Below are 24,264 nucleotides of genomic sequence, written 5' to 3' on the forward strand. Positions count from 1 at the left end.
GAGGCAACCAGCACAAAAAGATGTGGAGTTATTGGAGCAGGTCCAGAGGAGGTCACAAAGATGCTCAGAGGGCTGGAGCACTTCTGCTACAAAGACAGACTGAGGGAGCTGGGCTTGTTCAGCCTGGAGAAGACTCCAGGGAGACCTCACTGCAGACTTCTAGTACTTGAAAGGTTATAAACAGGAGAACAACTTTTTACACAGTCTGATAGCGATAGGACAAGGGGGGATGGTTTTACACTAAGAGAAGGGAAACTCAGGTCAGATGTGAGGAGGAAATTCTTTACTCAGAGGTTGATGAGGCCCTGGCACTGCTGCCCAGAGAAGCGTGGGTGCCTCCATCCCTTTGAGGCCAGGCTGGATGGGGCCCTGGGTTAACCTGTTAGTTAACGCTCAGCTGAACGTGAGCCAGCAGTGAGCCCAGCTGGCCAAGAAGCCAATGGCATCCTGGCTTGTGTCAGAAACTGCACAGCCAGCAGGAGGTGATCGCACCTCTGCAGCCAGCACTGGTGAGGCCGCACCTCGAGTGCTGTGTTCAGTGCTGGGCCCTTGACTACAAGAAAGACACTGAGACCATGGAGCGCATCCAAAGAATGGCAACGAAGCTGTGAGGGGTCTGGAGCACCAGATTACGAGGAGCAGTTGAGGGAACTGAGATGGTTCAGCCTGGAGAAGAAGAGGTTCAGAGGAAACCTTGTCACTCTCAACAACTCTCTGAAAGGAGGCTGAGCAAGGTGGGGGTTGGCCTCTGCTCCCAGGACACTGGTGGCCCCAAATTGCACCAGGGGAGTCTCAAGGTTGGATAGTGGGAAAGACTTATTCTCTGAGAGTGGTGAGGTATTGGAATGGGCTGCCCAGGGACGTGGAAGAGTCCCTGTCCCTGGAGGTTTTCAAGAAGCCTGGAGATGTGGTACTTAGGGACATGGTTTAATGGGCAATATCGGTGGTAGGCGGACAGTTGGATCAGATGACCTTTGAGGTCTTTTCCAACCTTAATGATTCTATGATCTGGTGGGTGGCAAACAGCCCACAGCTGGGGTTGAGGTGCTGCAAAGTTCCTTCCAAGCCAAGCTGTTCTAAGATTCTATGAAGTTTCTACTCAATGTCTATGACATCAGCTACCGCACAATGCGTTGTTTCCAATCACCCCTCAACATCATTTCCTACTGCACCAGCAAGCAAAATTAAAGCAAAGACATTGGGCAAGGATATGAAAGCTTCTAAAAATCCAGATTGAAAAGCTTAGAACACATGTATCTCTGGGAAAGCACCAAAATAAAATCAGTAGAAACATCTATTTATTTATTGAAAAATTATACCTTCCAATAGAGAAAAGTGACAAAAAATTGTTCAGTAAACTGTCATTAACTTCAAACATTTTGCTGTAGTATTGCCTATGCCAGTGGAAAAACAAGTATCTCTGCAATTCCAATTGATTCCAGCAACGCACAACAGCAAGTTGTTGTACAGGGGAGCTTTCTTTGCCCTGTGGGTTTGTACTTGTCTTGCCTCTTCTGTTTCAGCTGAACTATGTCCTGGATGCATGTCCTGGATTTCCTTATTCCCGCCTCTTCCATACCTCGTGAGCTTTCTGCAAATGTTCTGCCAAAACCCAAATCCCTCTCCACACCTCAGGTCCTCATCTGTCTGGTGCATGCTGGAGAGCAAAACACTTCTCTCCCTTCCCGTGGGCGGCAAAGTACTAGCTAGAGATCAAGTTAAATACTAGCTTATGTCAGACTGGAAAATAACACTGACTTATTTAGTCTTGCAAAAATATCAGTGTATTCCTTCGTCAGTATTTAGGCAAAACACCTGGAGAAGGGGGAAGAGATTGAGACTAACTCAGAACACCTCAAAGCAGCTAACGAGGGTCTGTAGATAATAATAAAAGCACAAAGCACTAGTACAGCTCTATTAACCGTGCAGGTCACCACACCATCTGTCCATCAGCAACCCAGAGCATTTAATCCACCATCTGCCTGCTAACATTAGAAGAAGCCAAACATAGATTTCATTAGGGTACATAGCTTTCAAGCAAAATGCAGGTCCCAGATTTAGGTTAATATGTTTTATTTCTGAGAATAACCCAGATTCATATTGTTAAAGACCCCTAAGCCACCATGCTAGCTTTCCTCTTTATCTCCACAGCAAACAGTTATCAGATTATGTGGGGGTTGCTTCAGCTGATGCCCAGGCAATCTGTTATTTGTCATGGTTAACTGCACCTGCTTGTAGATAAACAGCACAAGAAAGCCAGGACACCTGTATCTGCAAGGCACTGTGATGCAGCCAAGCTAAAACCTTCTTCACCCCACATTAACTCAGAATAACAAACTTCAGAGGCAAGAGGATGTTTGCTCTGTGGTGGTAGTACCTTGCTGTCAAGTGGGATGGACAGTGGGCATTAGGTTATGCACACCCAATCCTGGCAAGTTGCTCCAAACTGAAAACAATTACGCTGGGAAATTAATAGAGCTTCACAATGGCAGCATCCATTCTTTTCCAAAGGAGAAGAAGTGACACATGCCACAGCTTTACAGAAAGCAGCATCCCTAACCTGTGTGCCTGGCACCACACAACTCCCAGAATCACTGTTCAGGCCAACTGCACGCTCATCAGCTGGGATCAAACTAAACACTTCTCTGAGTCATAAACACTGACAGCTCCAGAAAACGCTCTGTAACTCCAGCTGCCAGAAGGAGCCCAGGAAGCACTGCAGGACAAACAGGCTCTGGGGCTGCGGGGTGGGCTCCAGCCTGAGCACAGCACTGCTCCCAGCAGCCCTGCTGGCCGCCGGCAGCCTGAGCACAGCCCAGGATGTGGCCGCCTCAGCACGGCTGGGCCCCCTCAGCTCAGCTCCTTCACCCACACCGCAGGGCTGCTGCTCGCAGGTCTGTCCTGCAAACCACCCACTGACAGAACTCGAGAAAAAACAATATGTGAAAGAGCAGCCTTGTTCAGAAGATCAGATCTGAGGGTGACTTTTCCACTTGTGTGGAAATGAGCAAGTTCCAAATGATGAAATGAGCCATGAGCCCAGGCACAGACACCGCTTTATCTCCACTTAAAGTGGCTGGGTTTGGACTTGGTTAAAAAGCGAAAAGGCCTGAAATGCAAGTGTTTCATCACTGATGCCATGCTTTTCTAGTGCAAACAGTACATAATGTAAGATAATATGAATCCATCCCACAAATCCTCTAAACTCTGCTTCCGAATCAGACAGGGCCATTGCAGATGCCACAGCTGATGGAGAACATCTTTATGCTGCAACTGGAACATCAGCCCTCAGCAATCTGTGGCCAGCTTCTACCTGATCTCCCTGCAGGACTCCAGACAAATGATCCCCTTGCTCAAGAGCTGTTAAGCCTTATGTTAAACAACAGGATTTCCATTCCTCTGAAAGCCCTAGCCTCTTTCACTTTGAGTTTCCCCTTCTGAAGCACAGGTGAAGAAAAATCCTACCACTTCCAAAGGGCCCTGAACAAGGCAGCTGGCTGTGCTTTACCAGATCAAAAAGCCCTTTTGCACAGGGCAACAGGAGAGCTGGCTTCCAAGTTTAAACACTGTTCCTTGTACTAGCAACTGGGGCAGCACCCACAAGGAGCCATCCCACCAGCTGTCTGCTCTGATATTTGTCAGGGCCTCAGCCAGCCCTGGTACGGCCCCAGAAACCACACCTCGTATGAAACTTAGAGAGAGGTGAGGCTGGGACATCGTCAGTCACATGAGACACCATATAACTTATTGCTGGAAAAAAAACCCATCTAAATGAATTACCAAGATGCTCCTGCAAGGAACATCTTGTCTCCTGCCCAACTGTTGTCATGGCCACCCGCTCACTGCTGATCTCAATCAAACACAGGCAGCAACAGGCGTGTCCTTCCCAGCCATGCTCCCCTGGGCCCCTGCTGCCCACCTCCAGCAGAGATGGAAAAGATGCAGAAATATAGAGACAAGATGGTGCAGGAAAGTGCCTTTTAAGCCCACTGCCTATCTTTAAGCACACTTTTATTAAAACCTATTTAAGCCAGAAAAGAACACTACTACCACTTCTGAGACTGCACGCTAGTTACATGCTAAGACTGGTAATTTTTAGTTTTGTAGACTTTAGGATAACATTAAAAGTCACAAGAAATCATGCTAGGAGCAATACAGCAACATGTGCCTGCCCAGATGAGATAGATGTACTTGTAATGTCTTACATCAAGAGATGGAAAAAATACGAACTGTCTTCTTATTACAATTGTGCTCCGCATAGGCTTGCAGAAAGCTTTCTACGCTCACCCACATTGACATACTTTCATTCAAAGCCACCCTGTGACACTGACAGACCCACCCCAGCTGCACTGCTGGGGTAATGCAGCCGTGGATGCTTGTCCTGTGCTGTGTCACCACTACAGGCAAGTCAGCATGGGAAATGAGCCTGTGCTCTATAAAGCACATCACATCATCTCAGCACTGCGCTCTGCCTAACCAAGAACGCATCCTGCATCTTGGAGGCTTGTGATGCAACTGCTCTTCTGAAAGAATTATTCCTATAGCAACTGCAGTGCTGAGGCTCATCTTTCCACTACTCTGAGAAGAAAACCCCCACAGAGTGAGCCCAGCTTTGCCCGTGACCCAGGCTCAGCAGAGCAGGGGTGCTGTAACTGGGGCAGCAGTAACACTTGGTGCTTTCCATCTCCTCTCAACACAAGCAGGCAGAGCATGCACGCTCCTCCTTTTCCAGTCAGTGAACCAGATGGGACGTGACGGAGCTGCAGCTCATCAGCAGATTGCATCTCTCCAAGGAAATGCCTTCTGCAGCCCACTGCAGAGCCTGCGCAGGGCAGCCTGCCCCTCATAGCATGCAGTAATGGGCTCTGGTGAAAGGGTGAAGGGCCATTTCTGTCAAACAGACATGTTCAAGTTCTTAAACCTTAAAAGGAATTAACATAAAGACACAACTTTTCCATTACTGACAGGCCACAAGAAGGCTGCCCACAGATCCTTGGCACCTGAGCTTGTCTCACCTGGCAGTCGAAGTCCTGGAAGTTGCGAGCCGCATTCTGTTAAAAAAAAAAAACAAACAGAAAACAGACTTTAGCACAGTACCCCAAAACCCCCAGAAAAAGAGAGCAGCAGCACCACTAAGGGTCCCCTGAGAGACTCCTGCTTCAGCACAGCCTGGCAGGGCAGGTCACACTACTGAGCGCTGTCAGATACTGCACAAGGCTGAGCAAACCACCCGAGACAGCATCCTACCTTACTAAGGCATTGCACCTTAGTGCTAAAATTACAACTAGGGCCATGTATGAGCAACTACAGCACCCCAAACACTTCTAATGGCCAAGTACCCTAACTGCCTTCCACACGTAAACAGATGGCCCTGCTTCCCTCTCTGAGGCTTCATCACAGCTAGTAAGAGTACAGGTTACTAACCACATTCTTCAAAGTTTGTGATGTACAAGTCTTATATACCTGCAAATCTGATCTATGAATCTCCAGATGTTAAGTACCAAACTGTGTCAGATGTTTTGAACATGATGTGGCACAAAGAATCATATTCTCAGGATGTAGGAAAACAACGTAAAAGCAGCCCTTGTGAGATCCTGCATTAGAGAGGATCCTACATGAGATCCTACATTGGAGGAGATTTCTGACCACTCTATGTCTCTTTGCCTGCTGTGCAAAACACAGTCAGTAGAGTCTCCTCATCTACCATGATGTAAAGAATTTCAGTCCACCAAGGCCACAGCGAATAAGAACTAAAAAGAAGCAATGTATGAGGAAATGAGAGACTTCTGTACCCAGCGCTGGACTTGGGATGGTCTGTGGTAAGTGAAGAAGTGAAGGCTGATTAGAATTTCTGCTGAGAAAAGCAGGATTCCTGGTAGTGTTACAAACCAAAGAATACTAAGACACACACACAGAATTGGTGCTGACACATAAACGGAATCAAATCATCAAATCTAAGGGTAAGGCACATCTTCCAGTCCGCTAAATGTGTGTTGGCTGCACCCCAAAGGCAAAGAGCTATCCAGAATCATGAAAGGACATCCCCCAGGGTGGACTGGGATCTCCTGTTGCATTTCAGTAATTTTTCACCAAAGCTATATGAACAGTCACATTTGTCAGAATATGAAGCAATCAGAAGTAGTATAAGAATTCTGAATGAAAATTAACATAATACTGCACTCTTGGTTTTGTTTTGCCAACCATCTTTGCTGAACAGTTGTTATCAATGTAATTGTTAGCCTGAAGACATTAGAACTAAAGGTCAAGAAATACAAACCATCCACTCTCTCATCTTGTCCTAAGAGCATCTGATTTATGCAGCCACCACTCAAAATCCCTAAACATCCAGCAAGAGCAGGAATAATTGAGCGTTGTTGGGTAGGCTTCCTGACCACTTTTTTTGTCTTTCAACTAAATGGGAACACTTTAAGTTGATCTTTTCTCCACTTTAGTGAGCTTGAGTAAAGTGAATGTATAGAGTTTAATGCATTTTCCTTCCCTGCAGCTGTTATTAGGCATAACTTACACACAAATGCTAGAGTGTTTGGATTCTTTAAAAGTCAGGCTTGTAGTCAGTGGAATGACTTAGATTCAAGACAAATCAAAGTCAGGACTCAATATTTCCCAGTAGCATTTCCTATAGTTCAGACACTAAGTGACCAAGCTGCACCCATTTCTGTATCCCAATCAATTCCACTGTTTTTAGAGTTTTAGCATTAAGATGCCATAGCTCATTTTCTCTATACAGTAACTTTTGTATATGAAGAGTTCACAAGCACCATAAGAGGTTTTTACTGTACTATTTCTGGCCATCAATTCATTTTGGTTCACGAAATCCTACCTCTAACCTGGGTTATCAGCAAAAACCTGAGTGAACCATCAGCTCAGTACTTCTTGGACTCTGATACACAGCAGAGTACAACAGGTTATGGCATCAACTCCATGAGTCCACAAACTATGTCTAGAAAGTATGTGTATTACACAAAGCCTGAAAGCATCAGTGAGGACCAGATCTCAGAGATGGTGGCTCCCTGAGACTTTTCTTTTGTCAAAAGAAAGCGTAAGGATCAGAGCCACAGCTTATTTCTCATCCCCGTGCAGAGCTCAGCCCAGTTCTGGAGCCATCTGTGTACTTTTTTTCCTACTACAATTTATATATTTTTTGTACCTTCAAAATGGAGGCAAGGAAATGAAATACCACTTTGTATTTGCCTTTCTGTTTGTTGGCTAGCACCGCAAACAGGTAATTTGGAAAGACAAGATTACAAGTCAAAAAAGAAAACGTATTACAAGCCAAGGTTTCTCTAGCATGGAGTTACCAGAGGTTCTACAAGTCAGTCCCACTAGGAATGGTGTCACCCTTCTGACTTTTGCCACACTTTCACAAAGCCCAGAACTGGCAATGATGCACTGCTTGGCTGGGATATCAGACTGCCTTGAACGGTGGTCCTTCTTCCCTTCAAACTTCGGAAGGGCACACTGTGGTGCATTACCGGAGTGGGGAAGCAATTACTGTTTTTAGTGCTTCAGGCACTTCAAACTGCAAGCAGACAACCAGGGCTCCCCGGCACACACAAAGTCAGCTGGAGCCCAGCTGCGAGAGCAATGGAGCAGCAGCATTACCTTGTCGTTCAGGAGCGGTTTGATCTCTGTCAGCTGAACATCCTGCAGCTCATCCATGGCGCCGTAACTGGAATCACTTAACCCTCACAGCAGCCAGTGAGCGATTCTGAAACAAACGCATATGGTTAGCAACAGAATTACAAAAGATGCTGGGCAAAGAATGCTGCAAGCTCTTTTATTAGACACACATATGCCCAAACTGAAACTTGCCAGCAGCTGGTTCTCAGCACAACGTGCAGTATCTGTAATAGGAGAATGCACGCAAACAGTTGTGCTCGCTCACAGTGTCCTGTGAGCTCCATCAGTGTCCCTGCACATTGCCTTGCCTCCCAGAAATCATCCCAGAAAGCTCATGTCTTTTTATTCAGAAAGCCTGGCTCCCCTTCACACAGTGCCACAGGCTGCCTGGAAATGAACTGAGATGACTGATCAGCAGAGCGAAAAACTGTGTTCATGAATACTGACAGTGCCAGAGTGTTTCATGAGGGCTAATCTGCAGACTGCTTCGCTGTTTAGGAAGGCTGTACACATTACTTAAGATGAAAGAAAGAAGTCAGAGAAATAAGCAGGGACAAGAATAGGCATGTGGTGGGCTTCCTGGATGCTAGCTGAGCATGCTAGAAAAAGACTCAGATGCCATCACAAATCAAATCTTCGTACAACATGATACTGCTGCAAACCACAGAAAAAAACCAAGTGGAACAAGAGCATTGCAAGTGTGCTGCTGCAGCCCCTGTAACCCCACAGCCACATGCACCGCCCAGGAAGGAGGGCGTCCCTCACAGCACAGCACACAGGCTGGGCCTTCTCTTATTCCCCGGCACTAGGACTAACTCTGGTGTGGCTTGAAGCCACAAACTGTTGTGCCTTTTACCTGTGAAAGCCAGCCATAGCAACATCCCTCTCTTCTAGCTCCTTTGCTCTGAGCAACTAAATTAACTTTCTGATTTTTCGTTCAGTTCTGAAGTTTCCAGGAAACCAGTTCATTCACAGGTAAAACATCCCCTTACCCCACACTGGTATTTTACTTGAAAGATCAGTAAAAACAGTTACACGAGTAGACAGCAGGCTCCAGAGGATGAGCTAGCCCTGACTGTGGCAAGGAGTTATTGAGACAGAGATATTTTGTTCTAAGGAATAAGAATTTCTATACACTTTGGAACTGGTTAACAGCTCAATATCTACCTGGCTCTGTCAGAAATTCAGGACAAGGATCCCACTACCTTAGAGGCATCAAAGGAGTTTCAAACAAGCATCACAAAGCTCAATTACCTGCAGCTCTTATTCCTCTGAGTCCCAGGCTCACCCTCTGCACATCTGTGGACAACAGGGGGACTTGATCATCCCCTCCAATGAGCAGAGAACTCTGAGCAGCAATTGCTGTGTTAGGTCACTCATAGATATTCACACTCGAGCTTCCCAGCTGCTGCTCCAAGGTCCACTAGGGCTTCCCCTGAGCCATACCTACAGCAATAGCTGCACCAGCCTGCCCTGAGACTTCTCTGCTGCTGATTCAAGTGTAGCAGTCCTTGAAGTGCCCACAGTCCAGAGAGAGACTTTGGGTGTCACACGCACTACTCTGTAAATCATTTGTTGTATGAGAATAATAAAAAACCGAGTAGATGTTGGAAGCAAGGATTATTAAATGCTTTCATCTCACCAACCTCGGTTTCATACTTGGACTCCAGATGCAGCTGCAATGCACGCAGTAAACAGCATTACACTGAAACTAATCTGATGCTTATCTTCCTGCTCCAAATATTGTTTGCAATAGGGGGCTCAGGGCTCAGCCAACAGATTGCTGTGTTCCTGCCATGCCGTACCCGCCTGTGCTTGCTGGGCAGCAGCAGGAAGGCTGCGGTTGGAGGTGCTGGGCTCAGTCTCTTCTCCCTCCAGGAAGTCTGACCTGATTCCATCTTTCATAGCACCAAGTGGACTCAAATAAAGGCACCGCTCCCGGAATGAAGCACGAGGGAGGAGCGGAGCTGCTCTGCAGCACAGTCAGGGCAGGCTGCACCCCGGGCTGCGGCAGTGCGGCCTCCTGCAGGGCCACCAACATCGCCAAACTGAGACCCAAATCCTACAGAACGATTAAATCCGACTGGTAAGATGGTGGATTTCTTTTCTAATCTGTTACTCTAATCTGTTCATCCAGAAAATCTGATTTTTTTTCCTGCCTTTGTAGAAGCTGTAAGCTTTTCAAAGGCTTTTTGAAGGAAAAGGTGCAGGGCCCCAGGCACTGCTTACCAGCAGGTGGGTGGTTTTTTGTTTTTTTTTTAATTACTGAACTTTCTGGAAAAGGTCTGTGACAGCCCCTAGGCTTCATCTGAACCTGTTCATTTCAGAGGCAGATGCACACACTTTCTCTACCCATGGTCTTAGCAAGCTGTGATCTACCTCAACCCAGCCTGGAAACTGTACTCCAGCATGAGAGCTCAGCAGCTCTACATCATTACCCACTGTAACTACACCTGGGCACTGCACTACACTAACAGCAATGCAGCTCCTGGTTGGAAACACAGCAAAGTGGCACATTTGTCTGAGAAAGTCACTAACATTTCTCAAGAGAGAGTGCTCTGTAGCAGAGGGACCCGGCAACACGCTTCCCCTGATGCAGAGGCAAAGTGAAGGGTGGGGAGAGCTGGGCCATCCTCTGCTCCAACTGGTCAAGGCTGATTCTAAACAAACTGAGCTACCATCGTATGAGGTATCAGGAGAACAAACACTGGTGTCCCTAACCACGGACTTCTCAGAGCCAGCAGGCCTTGAATGGAACATTAATCAGGATACTCTGGGGATGCTGCCAACTTGGCAGGAAAACCCAAGGTCTGTGAATCCTTAGCTGAACTGCCTTTACAATGCTAAAAATCATACCCATAGGTCAGAAGGACTCCTGTGCAGGTGAAAGCCCTTCCCCTAAGCATGTGTAGCTGGGGAAGTATAGAGTCAGCAGTACTATAGCTGTACGGAAATCTCTAACCGAGCATGGTGAGGAGAGAACTGGGAAATTACTAACTCTGTAACTTTTGTGTATAAGTATTGTGCAGATAGTTCCATTCTGTGTCCCTGATCTGTGGGAAACCACCAGGCACCCAGGCCTGCACAATCCTGGAATGAATGAGCAGCATCTCTCCTGAGTGCATGGCGACTTCCTGCACACCGCCTGCTGAGTCTGCTCTTTGGACAACACTATTTAGGATGCCTCCTAAACGATCTGCAGACACTTCTGCCCAGAAAACAACCCATTTTCTCCCTCTACTGCACCTGTTATTTAAAGAAACAAACATGTCATTTCATAAGCTGAAAATAAATTTAAAATACCACAACAAAACACCATAAAGATTCACAAAATACAGATGAGCTCAATAGAAAACAAGCAAAGCAAAAGGTTCGCCTGGAATGATCCATCTATAAACCATACATTTTTCTAAAAACGTCCCAGCACCACCTACTTTGCAAGTACTCCTCTTGGCTCCATTTATATATGGCTATAAATACCCACAGATTCTCCCAAATTAAACCACCCACGCCTTTCCAAAGGCTTCCCACTGGAATAGATTCTGTGCTCTTAGAAAACCACTAATACAAAGGACTGAGGAAAGACATTCGATGAATAAGTAACACAGAGCCTAGCCACCGGGGCAGGATGCAGAAGGCTGCAGAGAACCAAGGCAGGTGAGACTCAGACAGAAAGCACCTACCTACCTCTAAATACAATCAGAAATGTGTGCTCGCGTGCTTACTCCAAGATAGGGATTCTCTCAATTCCCATCATTTCAATATCATAGAATCATAGAATCACAGAACGGCCTGGGTTGAAAAGGACCACAGTGCTCATCCAGTTCCAACCCCCTGCTGTGTGCAGGTCACCAACCAGCAGCCCAGGCTGCCCAGAGCCACATCCAGCCTGGCCTTGAATGCCTGCAGGGATGGGGCATCCACAGCCTCCTTGGGCAACCTGTTCCAGTGCCTCACCACCCTCTGGGGGAAAAACTTCCTCCTAATATCCAGCCTAAACCTCCCCTGCCTCAGTTTAAAGCCATTCCCCCTTGTCCTATCACCATCCACCCTCAGTCATTCCCCTCCTGTTTATACGCTCCCTTCAAGTACTGGAAGGCCACCATGAGGCCTCCCCAAAACCTTCTCTTCTCCAAGCAGAGGAAGCTGTGCTCACATCAGAGCACTAAGCTGTGCCCCACACACAGCTGGCGGGTGCCATGGCTCCATTCAGGGCACTTGGCTGCCATGTCGTGCAGGGTGACAGGCTGTAAGGGCTGCCCTCGCCTGCTGGGCATCCCCTGGGTGTCCTCTCTATACCCTCTAGGATCTCTGCGTCACAATACTCTGTAGTTAGAGACTGAAAATTTTTGTTCATTCATCTCAGCGTGACTAATGTGTTAACTCCATAACCTGTTACACTCCTACTTTACATGCTAGTCACGTTGCGGGAAAATTACACAAGACAGCTATCAAGCTGTGCTACAAAACATGGCATTAGATACACCTAAACACACACTGCCTTGCTGGCATGCAGCAGGGTGGCTGGGAGCCTCCTCTGCAGGCACGGACTGCTCACACAGAGGACACGTGGGCTGGGGCTCCCAGTGCTGCTCTGGACAGCCCCCACTCTGGATAGAAAAGGGAAGCAACACTCGGGGTACAAAGGCAGATGGAACATCCCCAAATCTGCAGCCAGCACAACAGCAGAGGAAGCCACTCACATTCCTCAGGCTCACACTTGAGGTATTCTTTAGCTGTGTGTGCCGCACAGCTTTTCACTATGATTTCCAGCCCATGCCTCTCTCAATGCTCACACTGGAAGATGAGCTGCGGGGCAGGCTCCTCGCTCTGGTTGGGCAGACCTCAGGCTTGGCTATTGATCATGAGTGCAGCAGACTTCATGTATGGCCTCTGGGCAGCATGGGATGCATCTCCTCACCCCCTGTTCACTTCATGCCAGCAGCATGCTCCTGACCACCTGCATGAGCTGTTCCATGAGCTGCATTTAAACGCTGTCTGATGCAGCCAGCTCCCAGCAAAGCAGGCAAAGGATCCAAATCTGCTTTCAAATATTTTCTTAGGTTATCACTTTTTGTGTTCCAGCCCATGTGTTTTTGGGAATGCATCACATGGTGCTCTATCTCCAACACAAACTGTGACCCCAAGCAGAGAAGCCACGTTCTGCTTCACCAGCACTGCACCAGCTCCTGCATGTGTGCAGCTGCAGCTTCTTTTCAAAGCAGCATGGCTTTGCCTCCCTTAAATCTGGGCTACAACCAGGACAGAAATGTCACCTGCAAAATATACTTGCTGACATGTTTAAATGAGCCCTATATTTAACAATGGTTTGGGAAGGAAGAAGTTTGTGGTCAGCTCTCTGCTACTTTCTGAGAAGGCGTCCAATTTTAACTACGAGAAATATTCCACTGCCACGTGTGCGACTGAGCTCAGCTCGCAGAATGTCCTTCTGTCACCATCTGAATTCACTGCCACCAGCTACAGGCTCAGCTGACTGAGCAACAATGGAAGAAAAATGGAAAAGCCTGCTTTGGGTTACCTGGAGCAGCCCCAATAAAGCACTGAAACTGTGCTGAGCTCCCCTGTACAAAGCAGCCCAAAGAGATTTAAAGCAAGGAGGGATACTCAGGATACGAACTGGAATAGCAGATTACTGCTATGGGAAAGCTGCAGATGACTGTCTCCAGCAGCACCTTTTCTGCTCGTGGTTATCTTTCACAAGCTTTGCAGCACTCCCCATAACTAGCTGTTTCCCTCATCACAGACAAAAGAAGCAGCGCCTATTGCTACCACAAATACAGCTCATGCAGGTGACATCTCACGTTTGATGTCCAGTGGCACTACTCTAATGCAGTATCTGCGTTACTCGGCAGCTCACAGAGCTCAAACAAAACCGCAGAGCCATTTTCACCAGTCTTACGGTGAAGGACACGTTTGAACGGATCTGTGCAAAGAGGCTTTCCCATCTCCTGAGCCACCTGCTCCTACGAGCCCTGGAGCTCCAGACATCCCACCCAGGGGGTGTGAGGGCTCCTGGAGACTTCATCCGATGGACTCTTGCCTCAGGGGAAATATCCCTTGCTTTTCCATCATCACTGACTACAGCTGCTGTACCTCACTACTCATTCCATCCAACACCCTCAAGCTCCCAGGCACGCACAAGCAGCACACGCACCGAGCCCCCACCTCCCAGCTGATGCAGGGCTTATTCTCAAGCAGCTTATGCTCAGCTCTGCCTGCTTTCCACCAGATCCTTTCATTCCTTTTGCAGTTTTATTTTCCAACTGCTTTGTTCCAACCACGCTCCCTACTGACTGCGAGTCTTTACATTTAAAAAAAAAACCAACACCAAATACAAATATGTATTCCATTGAGCGAAGTGTTTCAGAGAATGACGGATCAGAACTGTATTCTACATAGACGCACAGAGCCTTGACACCCAGCTCAGCCCTCCTGCCAGGTGGGAGGAACCACCACTCCAGTCATAATACAGCTCAACATGCAGTCAGACCTCAGCTTTCATATTCTGCAATGCAATTGTGATTGATCTTTTTAAACTCCTTTGTTTGAAGCACTACTGGGATGGGAAACGAAAATCAAACAAGAAGAATTATTAGTTATCTCCATCTAAAAATACAACTACCTTAAACTTCTTCACGTTGATTCACATATATAAATTACACAACCTAGAACTGATTTACTGACACCTATTAACCAGCAGAGGAGTTGCACTGCGTAGTTCTGAACGCATCTCTTGGCATGCACACTGTGATCCAGCCCAGCCTGGACAACCTGGCCTTGAAGTGGGCATGAAATCACCTCTGCTCAGCAAACCAACCCAGCTGGCCCTGGCACAGCACACTCAGGCAGCTAACATGGCAGTGCTGTGCAGGTATACACGTTTTTTATTCCCTCATTCTCCCTCCTCCCTCCCGTTAAAAGCTGCTGCTTTCCCCAGGTAGCACCGCTCCTCGCAGCTCCCCCTGCTTTGCCTGGCTGCCTGCCCAGCCTGCACCACCTGAAGGACAACCTCTTCTCTGCTGTTAATGTCATTACTTCAACGCAATCATTACTGCTTGCCGCTGCCCCCTCCATCATTTCCAGCCCATGAATTAATTTCCGAGCAGAAAACACCCTTCTGTGCGTCACATTGAATTTTCAAGTCCTGCTCCTCCTCAGGCAGCCGGCCAACAGAACAAAGACGACTCAAATTAACACAGTTAAAGCCAGTAATGGATATGGGGCAACTAAGAATCAATTCAGGATGTAACTTCATTACTCATTTAATACAATTGTGAGTTGCAGCCAGAAGCAGTGCTCCTGCCCTCCGTCCATGAGCCAGGCTGAAACTCCTTCCTCTTCCCTTTGCCAGGCTGCCAGCACAGAAACAAGGTGAGCTGCTCGCTCTGCAGGCTGCACCATTCTGGAGTAGTTTGCACCTGGACTGGTGACCTGACTGATGAAAATGCACCTTTGGCTCCTTGCACACCACATTTTTTCTAAATCTGCCCTGCATGAGGACAAGTTGCAAAAAAAACCCTGCATTTTTTGGCACGATTAGCTATGGTTTAATCACAGAGTCAACAATGTATGTGCCCATGGCACTACCAGCTGGTGCATGGGGAGGCAGAACAGCACGACTGCTGTTATCTACTTGGACAGAATATAAGGCAGAACTCAGCTTGCTAACCTGAACTGCCTTGCTGCAGGGAACAAAATTTTCTTCTCAGCATTTCTGAACAGGGACAGCAGACCCTCAGCTCCCTGCCCTGTCCCGCCCCACTGCCCCCATGCAGCCAGGACCCAGCTCTGCCCCACGTAGCGCTGTGCCTGCCCATCTGCAATGTGAGCAGGAAGAACATGGATGCTCTGCCATGCCAAATTTCTGCTGTTTCAGGGAGTTTAATAAGTCTATCAGGGGATCATGAGAACGTGAGGATCTGCTCAAGGTGCATGACAAAAACAATGGGAGTGGACTGACAGTATGATCTGCCTCTCAGGAAAATTGTTAATTAAGCTCAAGTCATGTCACAGAACTGTGGACTCAATTGCTTTTTCAATCCGAGTTAACCTGAGCTAAGAAAATGTTTTGGTTTTTTTTTCCCCCCACAGAAGAACAACTTGAAATGCAAGATTATTAACATGCTGAGAGGAATGATAAGAAAGTCCTCCGAGTCATGCAGACTACAGATGTATAGTTAGGGCATGCCATATAAATTTGCTCTGACAGTTGTATAGATTGCTCACAGTACTGTGTAATGAATGATCTTTGATGTCAGCTCCAAACCCTGCAGTCCAAGCTGACAGTCACGTATGTATAACATCGAGGGCAGTCACTCACTACAGCCTTTGTGGTTCTCCCTCAACAAAAGTAGCCAGGGATATCTATGCATCAGCACCTCCTACGTATCAGCATGGGCTGATAATTCCTTCTTATTTCGGAGACGTCTGAAAGATGGGATGCAGCTACTCACCATATCTTCTGCCAGCTCTGGTGAATGCCCTTTCTCAGGAGCTCTGGGAGCACTCTGTAAATATCTGCGTGAATACAGCAGAGAAGTATGATGCTCACTGTGAGGTACCCGTGTCAAACACTGTCCTGTGACACTGAGACACAAACACACAGCAACCCACTTCCCAGGAGCAAACTGGGGCAGGGCTCATTACAGCTCCACTTGTAGGAAGCATTATTCTGTGTGAATGAATCTTTGAAGAGTATGACTGGAAGGCCTGCTTTTAATCACAACACACCACACCATTTGGCTGAACAGCGTGACAGAAAGCCAACCAGAGAACAGATGAGTTCACCCAACGGCCGCTGTGTAAAAAGGCACTGAGGCCTGGCACAGCCATCCAGCGAATTCCTGGAATTAGCAGCACCTCTGAAACCACCAGAGAAATTCCACAGCAGCATGCGCTGTGACACAGACAGAGTGGGAGCCGGAGCACCCATAGCAACAGCAGGGGGTTCTGCGCTCACACAAATGTCTGATGGCTAAAACTCACCAAAGGGAACAATTTAAAACCACATTTTCACTCTTGCTGAATGTGTAGAAGTTCACAGAGTTGTGCTTTTTTTTCTCAAAGTCAGGTTTGCTTTCTGTGACATGAGCAATGGAGTCACTGCTGCACGGTGGGAGCAGGAGCAAGGAGTGGGGATACAATTCCCACTCAGGAGAACACAGCTCAAGTATTCCAAGCTTTGGGGGTAAATAACTTCAGGAGATTTGAAATGTAATAGGATGAGGGAACAGCGTCAGGTTGCACAAGGGGTTGCACAAAGGTTGCAGGTTGGACATCAGGAAATGATTCTCAGAGCGAATCGTCAGGCACTGGAATGGGCTGCCCAAGGAGATGGTGGAATTAATGAGCCTGGAGGTGCTCAAGAAATGTTCAGAAGTTGTATTGAGGGACATGGTTTAGTGGGAGATACTGATGGTAGGGGGACGGTTGGTCTGCATGATCTTGGAGATCTCTTGCAGCATTGGTGATTCTATACGTAAGTATAATAATGTAAGTTAAGGTAACTCCTATCAAATTGAATTTAGTCTTATGTACTTGGGATACAGCAAAAACATTCCCCAGCATCAGCATGTAAGAAACCTTCACATCACAAAGCTTATTAGTTTAAGGTACATTACTTAAAAACCGTAAGATAATTTAAAAAAAATACTACATGACATCATGCCATTAAAAACATTAAGAATAATGACATTTAGACTGGAAATCCATGATCCCACGGACACTCCAACTAGAACATCCAAATACTGCAAACAAAGCCCTGAACAAAACACAAAGCCTTCTTTCTAAAGAAGCTGAAGGTGCCAGGAGGTGACTTCAGTTCCCTGCTGCTGCATGAGGCCGAGCCCACAGATGGGTTTCACGTGCAACCCTGCGGGGGCGGCCCAGCACTGCAGCCTCAAAGCCTGAATGTTTGAAAACACCTGAACACCTCAACTCCGGCACTGCACACCGCTCTCATGCAGAACATTGTTTCCTTGTATTCAATAGGAACTTCCCTCTTTGCAGCTCCCACTGCAAACCTCTAACAAGAGCCCGGTTTGTTTTCTCTAATGCCTTTTTGTGTTGTAGAAGGTAGATTCACAATCAGTGAGATTTTTTACCCGAAAACACCATAGATCAGAATAAAAAGAAAAGCAAAAGCACAAAATAACCACCGCTACAGCCAGACACCAGCACCACTTAACATTTCACTTTCTGAAACTGGTTAATAAGTACCCAAGTCAGATACTTTGTGCTAAGGGCTGATAGGGAGCAGGAATTCATCTCCTGGTGGATTTTTTGGGCAGATGTTAATTTGTCAAAATAACAGGTTCAATATTAAAATTCTACTTCTCTCCTTCTGAATAATATTTAACAGTTTCCAGAGTAACAACACATAGAGCTGCTCTGGCTCTGTGCAGTGTAAGCTCGTCTCTGCCGGTGCAGCTCAGGAGCTTGTGCCCAGGGAGAGCAATGGAGCAGCACCCGATGCTATCTCCTCCAAGCTTCAAAGCACACTGCACAGAAGCCTGGGTCTCTCTCAGATGCCGTTGAAGCTTCTTCCCCAGTGTACTAAAATGCTGCTCTCTTTCTGAACAAAGAGCTTACCACCATCAGGGCTCGTGCTGCTGACACTGGTAAGGAAGTCTTCCCCATCAAATCTAGTTGGGTGCCTTTCTCTCTGATGGTCACAGACATTATGGTACCTCTGAAACACATTCCAACACAACGATATTTCAATTCAGTGCTCAGCACAAGGCGACACCATGCCTACACCAAAGCCAAACTCCTTTCCTATGACACACGTCGACAGCTCTGAAAAGAGACAAGTTCCCACAAGTTGGTGCACGCTGTCCAGAGAAGGACTTTCCCAGAGCCGAGCCCTCAGCAGAACAGCATGGACTGAGGCTCCCATCTCTACAAAAGCCTTTTCACAAGGCACCCTCTGCCAGCACGCACCTGGAGAGAAAGAAGCAGGCATCCCCACGTTTAATATTACCTCACTGCAACATTACACACACATTTTTTCCCATATTAACTTTCAGGCAGAGTTTATGTTGAAGATAGTACTGATACAGTCACCTTGGAAATAAAATGAGTGCCTCAGTTATTCCTGGATTTCTTCTAATCCAGATCTCTGCCCACCCCCTGGCAGGCTCCATGCCTTATGTGTATGGAAAATGGCAAAAATTGTTCCCTGCTGTCTGGTATTGCGATGCTCCAGCCATTAATTCTAAAGAAACACTCAGTGATTTAAAATGTTCTAAAGAAAGGGCCTCCATACCACAAAAAGCGATCAAGACTTTGTTAGTCAGGTGCTATTGTGCTATTAACTGATGACAAACGCAGCTGTAAAGAATACCATATTAGTTTTAGCAAGCATCATGGAACCATAGCCTAGATTCTTTTCCAAACCTCCTTCACAGCAATCTAAGCTGATGAGTTTTAGCTGAACTGCTGGAGAGGGTCTGAGAGTACACACAGACCTGAAAACAATCATTAGCAGTTAAGCCCTAGTAATCCAATTACTCTGGATCATGTGTAATACTCGAAAAGTAAAATGATAATAACCCATGTTACTACACAGTGCCCCTTCAGCAACTCGGGCGCCTGGCTCAGCCTCCAGCAAAGACAAACCCTGCTCAGAAGTGCACCAGCTTCCCCTGGGCAGCTGCAGTCACAAGCTCACACTGCAGCCCAGCAAACAAGAGCCCTTAAAGCAGCGGGTTATTAAGGAAAGGCCAAGCGACACCATCACCACCATCCCCACCCCATCAGAGCCCATCACCCCAGTCTCTATACTGACCCCCTTTCTTCTCTTTCAACCTCACAATATCTCCATGTTAGATCTGTGGATCGAGTAGTCTTTTGTTCAAATACTGGGAAAAACAAAACAAAACCAAAACAAACAAAAAAAAAACCCACAACCCTTCTCCCCCCTCCAAGTTTCTGTGACCATAATTCCTTCTCCAGGACAGAAATAAAAACGAAACTGAAACTCAGTTCAAAGCACAGCTCACCTGAGCAGACTGAGTTCTTGAGTGCACAGCACTTTACAATTAAGAGATGTTCAGCAAGATGCTCTGAATCAGTGCAAAATGGCCAGAAATTAACTTACACAGTGAATGCACGAGCACAAAAACACACAGGTAAAGAGCCACAAACGAACAACACCTGAACACTAGTACGTCCTTTTAAAGCAGCTGATGTCTTACAGATGACACAGTAAGAGCATAATGAAGGACACATCAGTCCACCCGTGCTGGAAGATCCCTTCAAACCAAAACCTTCACCCACAGCCTCTCCTATTCTAAATCCTACAGATAGACCCAGGAATCACACTAGTGCCATTGGCTGGTGTCGTGCTGCTGCACTGTTTCTGTCGTAGTTCAAGCTGGAACAACCTGCCCAAACTGGAAGTGTGTGCCTCCATCCCTACTGACAGGGTCAGATGAAGATGACACGTCAAATTTTACTCTTACAGAAGTTTTAATACTCCAGTAACAACCCCAAAGTAGTGGCCACAAGCAAGTTTTGTTTTGTTTTGTTCAGTTTTTTTTCCCCCCCATCAAGCACTTTGTTAAAGACTTGCATTGATTTTGCCCAGTGAAAAATGATCTGAGGGGTTGTTCCAGCCAGGCTTCATAGCCCTGCTCCAACATTCAAAAGGATTTCTCTTATGAAAAGGGCTCTAGAGCTCAGCTTTGAAAGCAACTGGACAATGATCTGACAGAGTATTAACTGTCGAACAAATCAGCCTAAATGGAGGGAACTGCTCCAACAGATTAAAACCTCAATGCTCCCACTTCAAAAGTACCTCACTTTGTTTGTTTGCAGCCTGTCACCTGCCACTTTCATTTGGTGGTCTTTTTTCGCTGGAAAAGACAGGGAATCATTGCTTCATATTCACTCCATGCTGCTAAGACTTGTGTTCCCATTACAACCTGTTCAAAGAGATCTCAAGACTGGAGGGTTTCCATCTATTAACCATTCTCTGCAAGAAGCCTGTTGCACACCTCTCCCTTTCTGGCCTCCTTTCCAGCAGCTCTTCCAATGTCCAGGCTCTGTAGGAACAAGGAGACCAGTGCCTGTGCAGCAGCCACCATGTAGGCACACTGTGGGTTCATGCAGTGCAACGTCCCCTCACATTTCTTCTTATTCTATTCCTTTGCTCTTTCTTGTCACTTTTTTCTCTTTTTTTAGTTCTCTCATTCTCTACACCGAATTTGCCAGAATAATTATGTTGATAATGAGCTCCACATAGATTACATCCAACACTTTGCTGCATTACAGGCCCATTTTTCACACATTCTTGGGGAAATACATCAGAGCTCCTCTTCCAAAACGTGCTGTAATACTTCCACATACCTTTACAAACACGCAGGCAACCCTCCCTGTAAGGCCCTGCTTTCCCTACCATTCTCATTTCCTTACTGCATACAGATGAAAAAAAAATACATCCCCCGAAAGAAAACTGTCTTTTCTGAAGCGAATTTTTAGAAATATCCCCTGAATTGTGAATATCGATAATTTTTCTTAATTAAATATTTTTAAATTGAAGTTCTTCCTCACTGACCTCAAGGCTTTTTTGCTTTGTTTTTGAAGAAGCTCTTTTAAATGGATGTTCTGCATTTCCATATGAGCTACACCTGGTTTGAGCCCACTGCACCATCCCAGTGCGTGGGACCAACCCAGCACGATACAAAAGCCCAGAAGAAAATTGCAGGTATAGCATTTTAAAGTCAATTTGAGCCATGCAGGCACATAAACACTGCAGCAGCAGCTGCCCCGGAAAACATCTGCAAGGCAGCGCATTTGGGGACGGCAAGAGAAGTCATTAAAACAAAGATTCCTACAGTGCAGGCTGCGAAGCCCTTCGCTAGTACTGGCTTTTCACTTGCAGCAGCCATACAAACCTTACAGACCTCACATCAAATACTTTCCCTCTTCTCCTTTCTGCACCAGCAGCGTGCGGGGCAGGGATGGAAGCAATGTCCAGTAGCTGGGCAGTCCATGCACAGCAGCACGTGAGAAGTCCTTGGCTTCTTTAAGAACTGTGATTAAAGGTGGGCATGGTGGGAATCATTACAGGCTCAGACATTTCTCGTAAAAAGCAAACACATCTGATTTGAGCAGTTGATCTGTTTGTAGGCTTTACACTGTTTTCCAGGACCCCAGGTCCTGCTGCTCTGCAGGTTTCACACTGAGGCTGGGAGTGCTGCAAAGAACTGATCTGTGCAACTCCTTCACCAACCACGCTGCAACCAGAAGGTGCCATTGCTTTGGCCATCTCTTAATTCTGCACGGAATAACATCCACCTAACAGAGAGGCCAACACTTTCCATTGCCCCTCAATACTGGCAATCCTCCTGTGTTGAACATTCACGTCAGTTACAGTTTAAATGTTTTGGTTTTCCTTTAAATGAAGCTCTAATCAAAGACCTTTCAGGACCCGGCTGCCAGCAAGAAACCTCACTGCTCACCGCAGCAGGCTGCGGCCGTCCCACGGGGCCAAGGGCAGCGGCCATCCTGCTGCCAATCTGACAGCTCAGCCCCCAGGAAAGAGGGCACTCGTGGAAAAGCACTGGTTGTGAAAGCTAGGCCTGGCCCATGAGGCCACCTGGAATCCCCACAGCTGGGAAGGTCGGTGGTTCTGAAACGCAGCCGGAGCTCTGAGGGCTGTGATATTCGACGGGATAGAAACGCCTCAGGCTTTGCTAAAGGAAGCGCTTCAAGATCGTAGCTCAAGTTCTGGAAGTCCTTCCTTATCAAAAGCTTTGGCAACCCTAAGACTGCACCCCCTTAAATCATTTTTAGGCCAACAAGATGACGGATGATGGCTTCTACATAAGCAGTTGATCTTAATGTGGAGGCACGATAAAAATAGCAGCACGTGTCATGTTTACCATCAATCCACAGACCGGGCTGACGTCTGAGGGCGACAGATCTGGGAAAATGCTAATGCCTCACATCACAGCATCAAGCTGCAGAAAAGCAAGGTACCCGCAGTACAGCGCTGCTCACTTCAGGCAATTAAGGCTTAGTCCCAGATGAAGCTTTTGGCACATGCTGTTGCAAGATTTTAATCTTTTCCCATCATTTTCCCCCAACAACCACTACTTACCAAAGAGCCACACACACTCTGGAGACCCGCATTAAGGCCCAGCACCGCTTTGCTAAGCAGCTCTTATTTCATGACGTAACGGCAGTGGTTATTCTACCTTTATGGGAAGTCATTGTCTCCTTTTTTTTTTTTTTTTTTTTTTTTTAACTACAAATTTCTTCTAAGGTTACACACAATGAAATATATCCAATTTCTTAATTTTTCCTTTTTGAAAAAAACAAAAACAAAAACAGCTGGCTTAAGCTTGTTCAATTTCAGCTTCCATTGTGAAGAAAACACTGTCTTTATTAAAGATATACGAAGCAATTGAACTCAGAAGAAAAAGCAGCAGTTACCTCGTGAAAGGCCAATGGAAAATGCATGCTACCCTTCTACCACTGACAAGAAAAGCTAATGCTCAATGAATTCCTCCTCCGTTGGTCTGAGAAATCCCATGCAACACGACATTAAAAGCTGGCATTTCAAGGCCTTCCTGGGCTTGCTTGGCAACCTAAATAACACACATACCCACACAATTCATCTCTGCCAGAGTTTAAGAGTCCTCCAGGAATTCTGCTCCCCATGTGAATAAAAAAGCAGGATTACAGACTTCTTCTAAGAATCCTTCAGGGGCCACTGCGTGGTCAGGAAAAGCTGTTATTAGCCAGGAAATATCATTTTCTAACACCTACAAACACTGCCAAAAATTGAATGCAGTCATGTGGAACAGGCAGCAGACCTTCCTCCTGCGTAACCAGCTGGTCAGCTCTGCAAGTTGTTCTAACGACCCTTTTACACGGGGAGAATGGCCCAGAATTACACTCAAAAACACTGTTTGGACACAGCTACCAGGCATTACAACAAAAGCCATTTCTCACAGTGTGAATCGAACTGCTGTCAGAAGGGCTCATGCTCCCATCACACCAGTGGGGCTGCTGTTGTATGCATGGCCAGACAGCCCAGCACTGAAGCTGTTGCTTCCCGGATTTCAAAGGGCTGCTGACGTACGCGGGTACAGGAGTAATCCGCTGCAACTGCATCTGTCAGGCTGCCTAAAGTTTGGGAATCACTGCTGGCACTCCTCTGCATTTGCAAACAGTTTGTGAAGACAAGAGGAGGACACGCATCATACAAAACAGAAATTCATATTCATCAGGCACGAGCAGGAAACAAAGCAAAAACCTGACAGCAACAAGCATTAGGCAAGGGTCCAAGAAGTCTCCATCACTGCCTGGGTATGACAGCCCCAGGCCAGAAAGCAGTGCGTATCCACACCTGCTCAGGCTTTTGGGGGTTTTTCTTCTCCAAATCTTCCAGTCATCTCCCACAGTACAGTTCTTCTAGAAGGGAGGAGTTTCTCCTTTGAGAACCGTGTTGCTCAGCCCTGCCCCTGCACCCCCAGCTCTCCAGCACGCACCACAGAACTGGGATGAGCTCCCAACCTCCCTACAGACACACGGGGCTCAGCAGCAGGGAGTGCTGCAGCACAGCCACTCACTGCCACGGCCATTGCGACT

At 46.8% G+C, this 24,264-nt stretch overlaps 1 protein-coding gene across 4 annotated transcripts in view; it reads right to left on the reverse strand.

Moving 5' to 3' along the window:
• NDRG3 (NDRG family member 3) overlaps positions 1 to 24,264 on the reverse strand; it is a 56,338-nt gene that overhangs the window by 25,209 nt on the left and 6,865 nt on the right. For 3 of the 4 annotated variants that reach the window (XM_048963095.1, XM_048963092.1, XM_048963093.1), the window contains exons 2-3: positions 7,624 to 7,729; positions 5,016 to 5,051 (exon numbers count right to left, since the gene is read on the reverse strand). In XM_048963095.1, the coding sequence (XP_048819052.1) occupies positions 5,016 to 5,051; positions 7,624 to 7,680 (93 nt within the window). In that variant the 5' untranslated portion in view covers positions 7,681 to 7,729. Of the gene's footprint in view, positions 1 to 5,015; positions 5,052 to 7,623; positions 7,730 to 18,252; positions 18,341 to 24,264 lie in introns of those variants that run through there. The other variant, XM_048963094.1, reaches the window with a different exon arrangement.

Source organism: Lagopus muta, chromosome 16 (assembly GCF_023343835.1).
Source record: "Lagopus muta isolate bLagMut1 chromosome 16, bLagMut1 primary, whole genome shotgun sequence".
NCBI lineage: Eukaryota > Metazoa > Chordata > Aves > Galliformes > Phasianidae > Lagopus > Lagopus muta.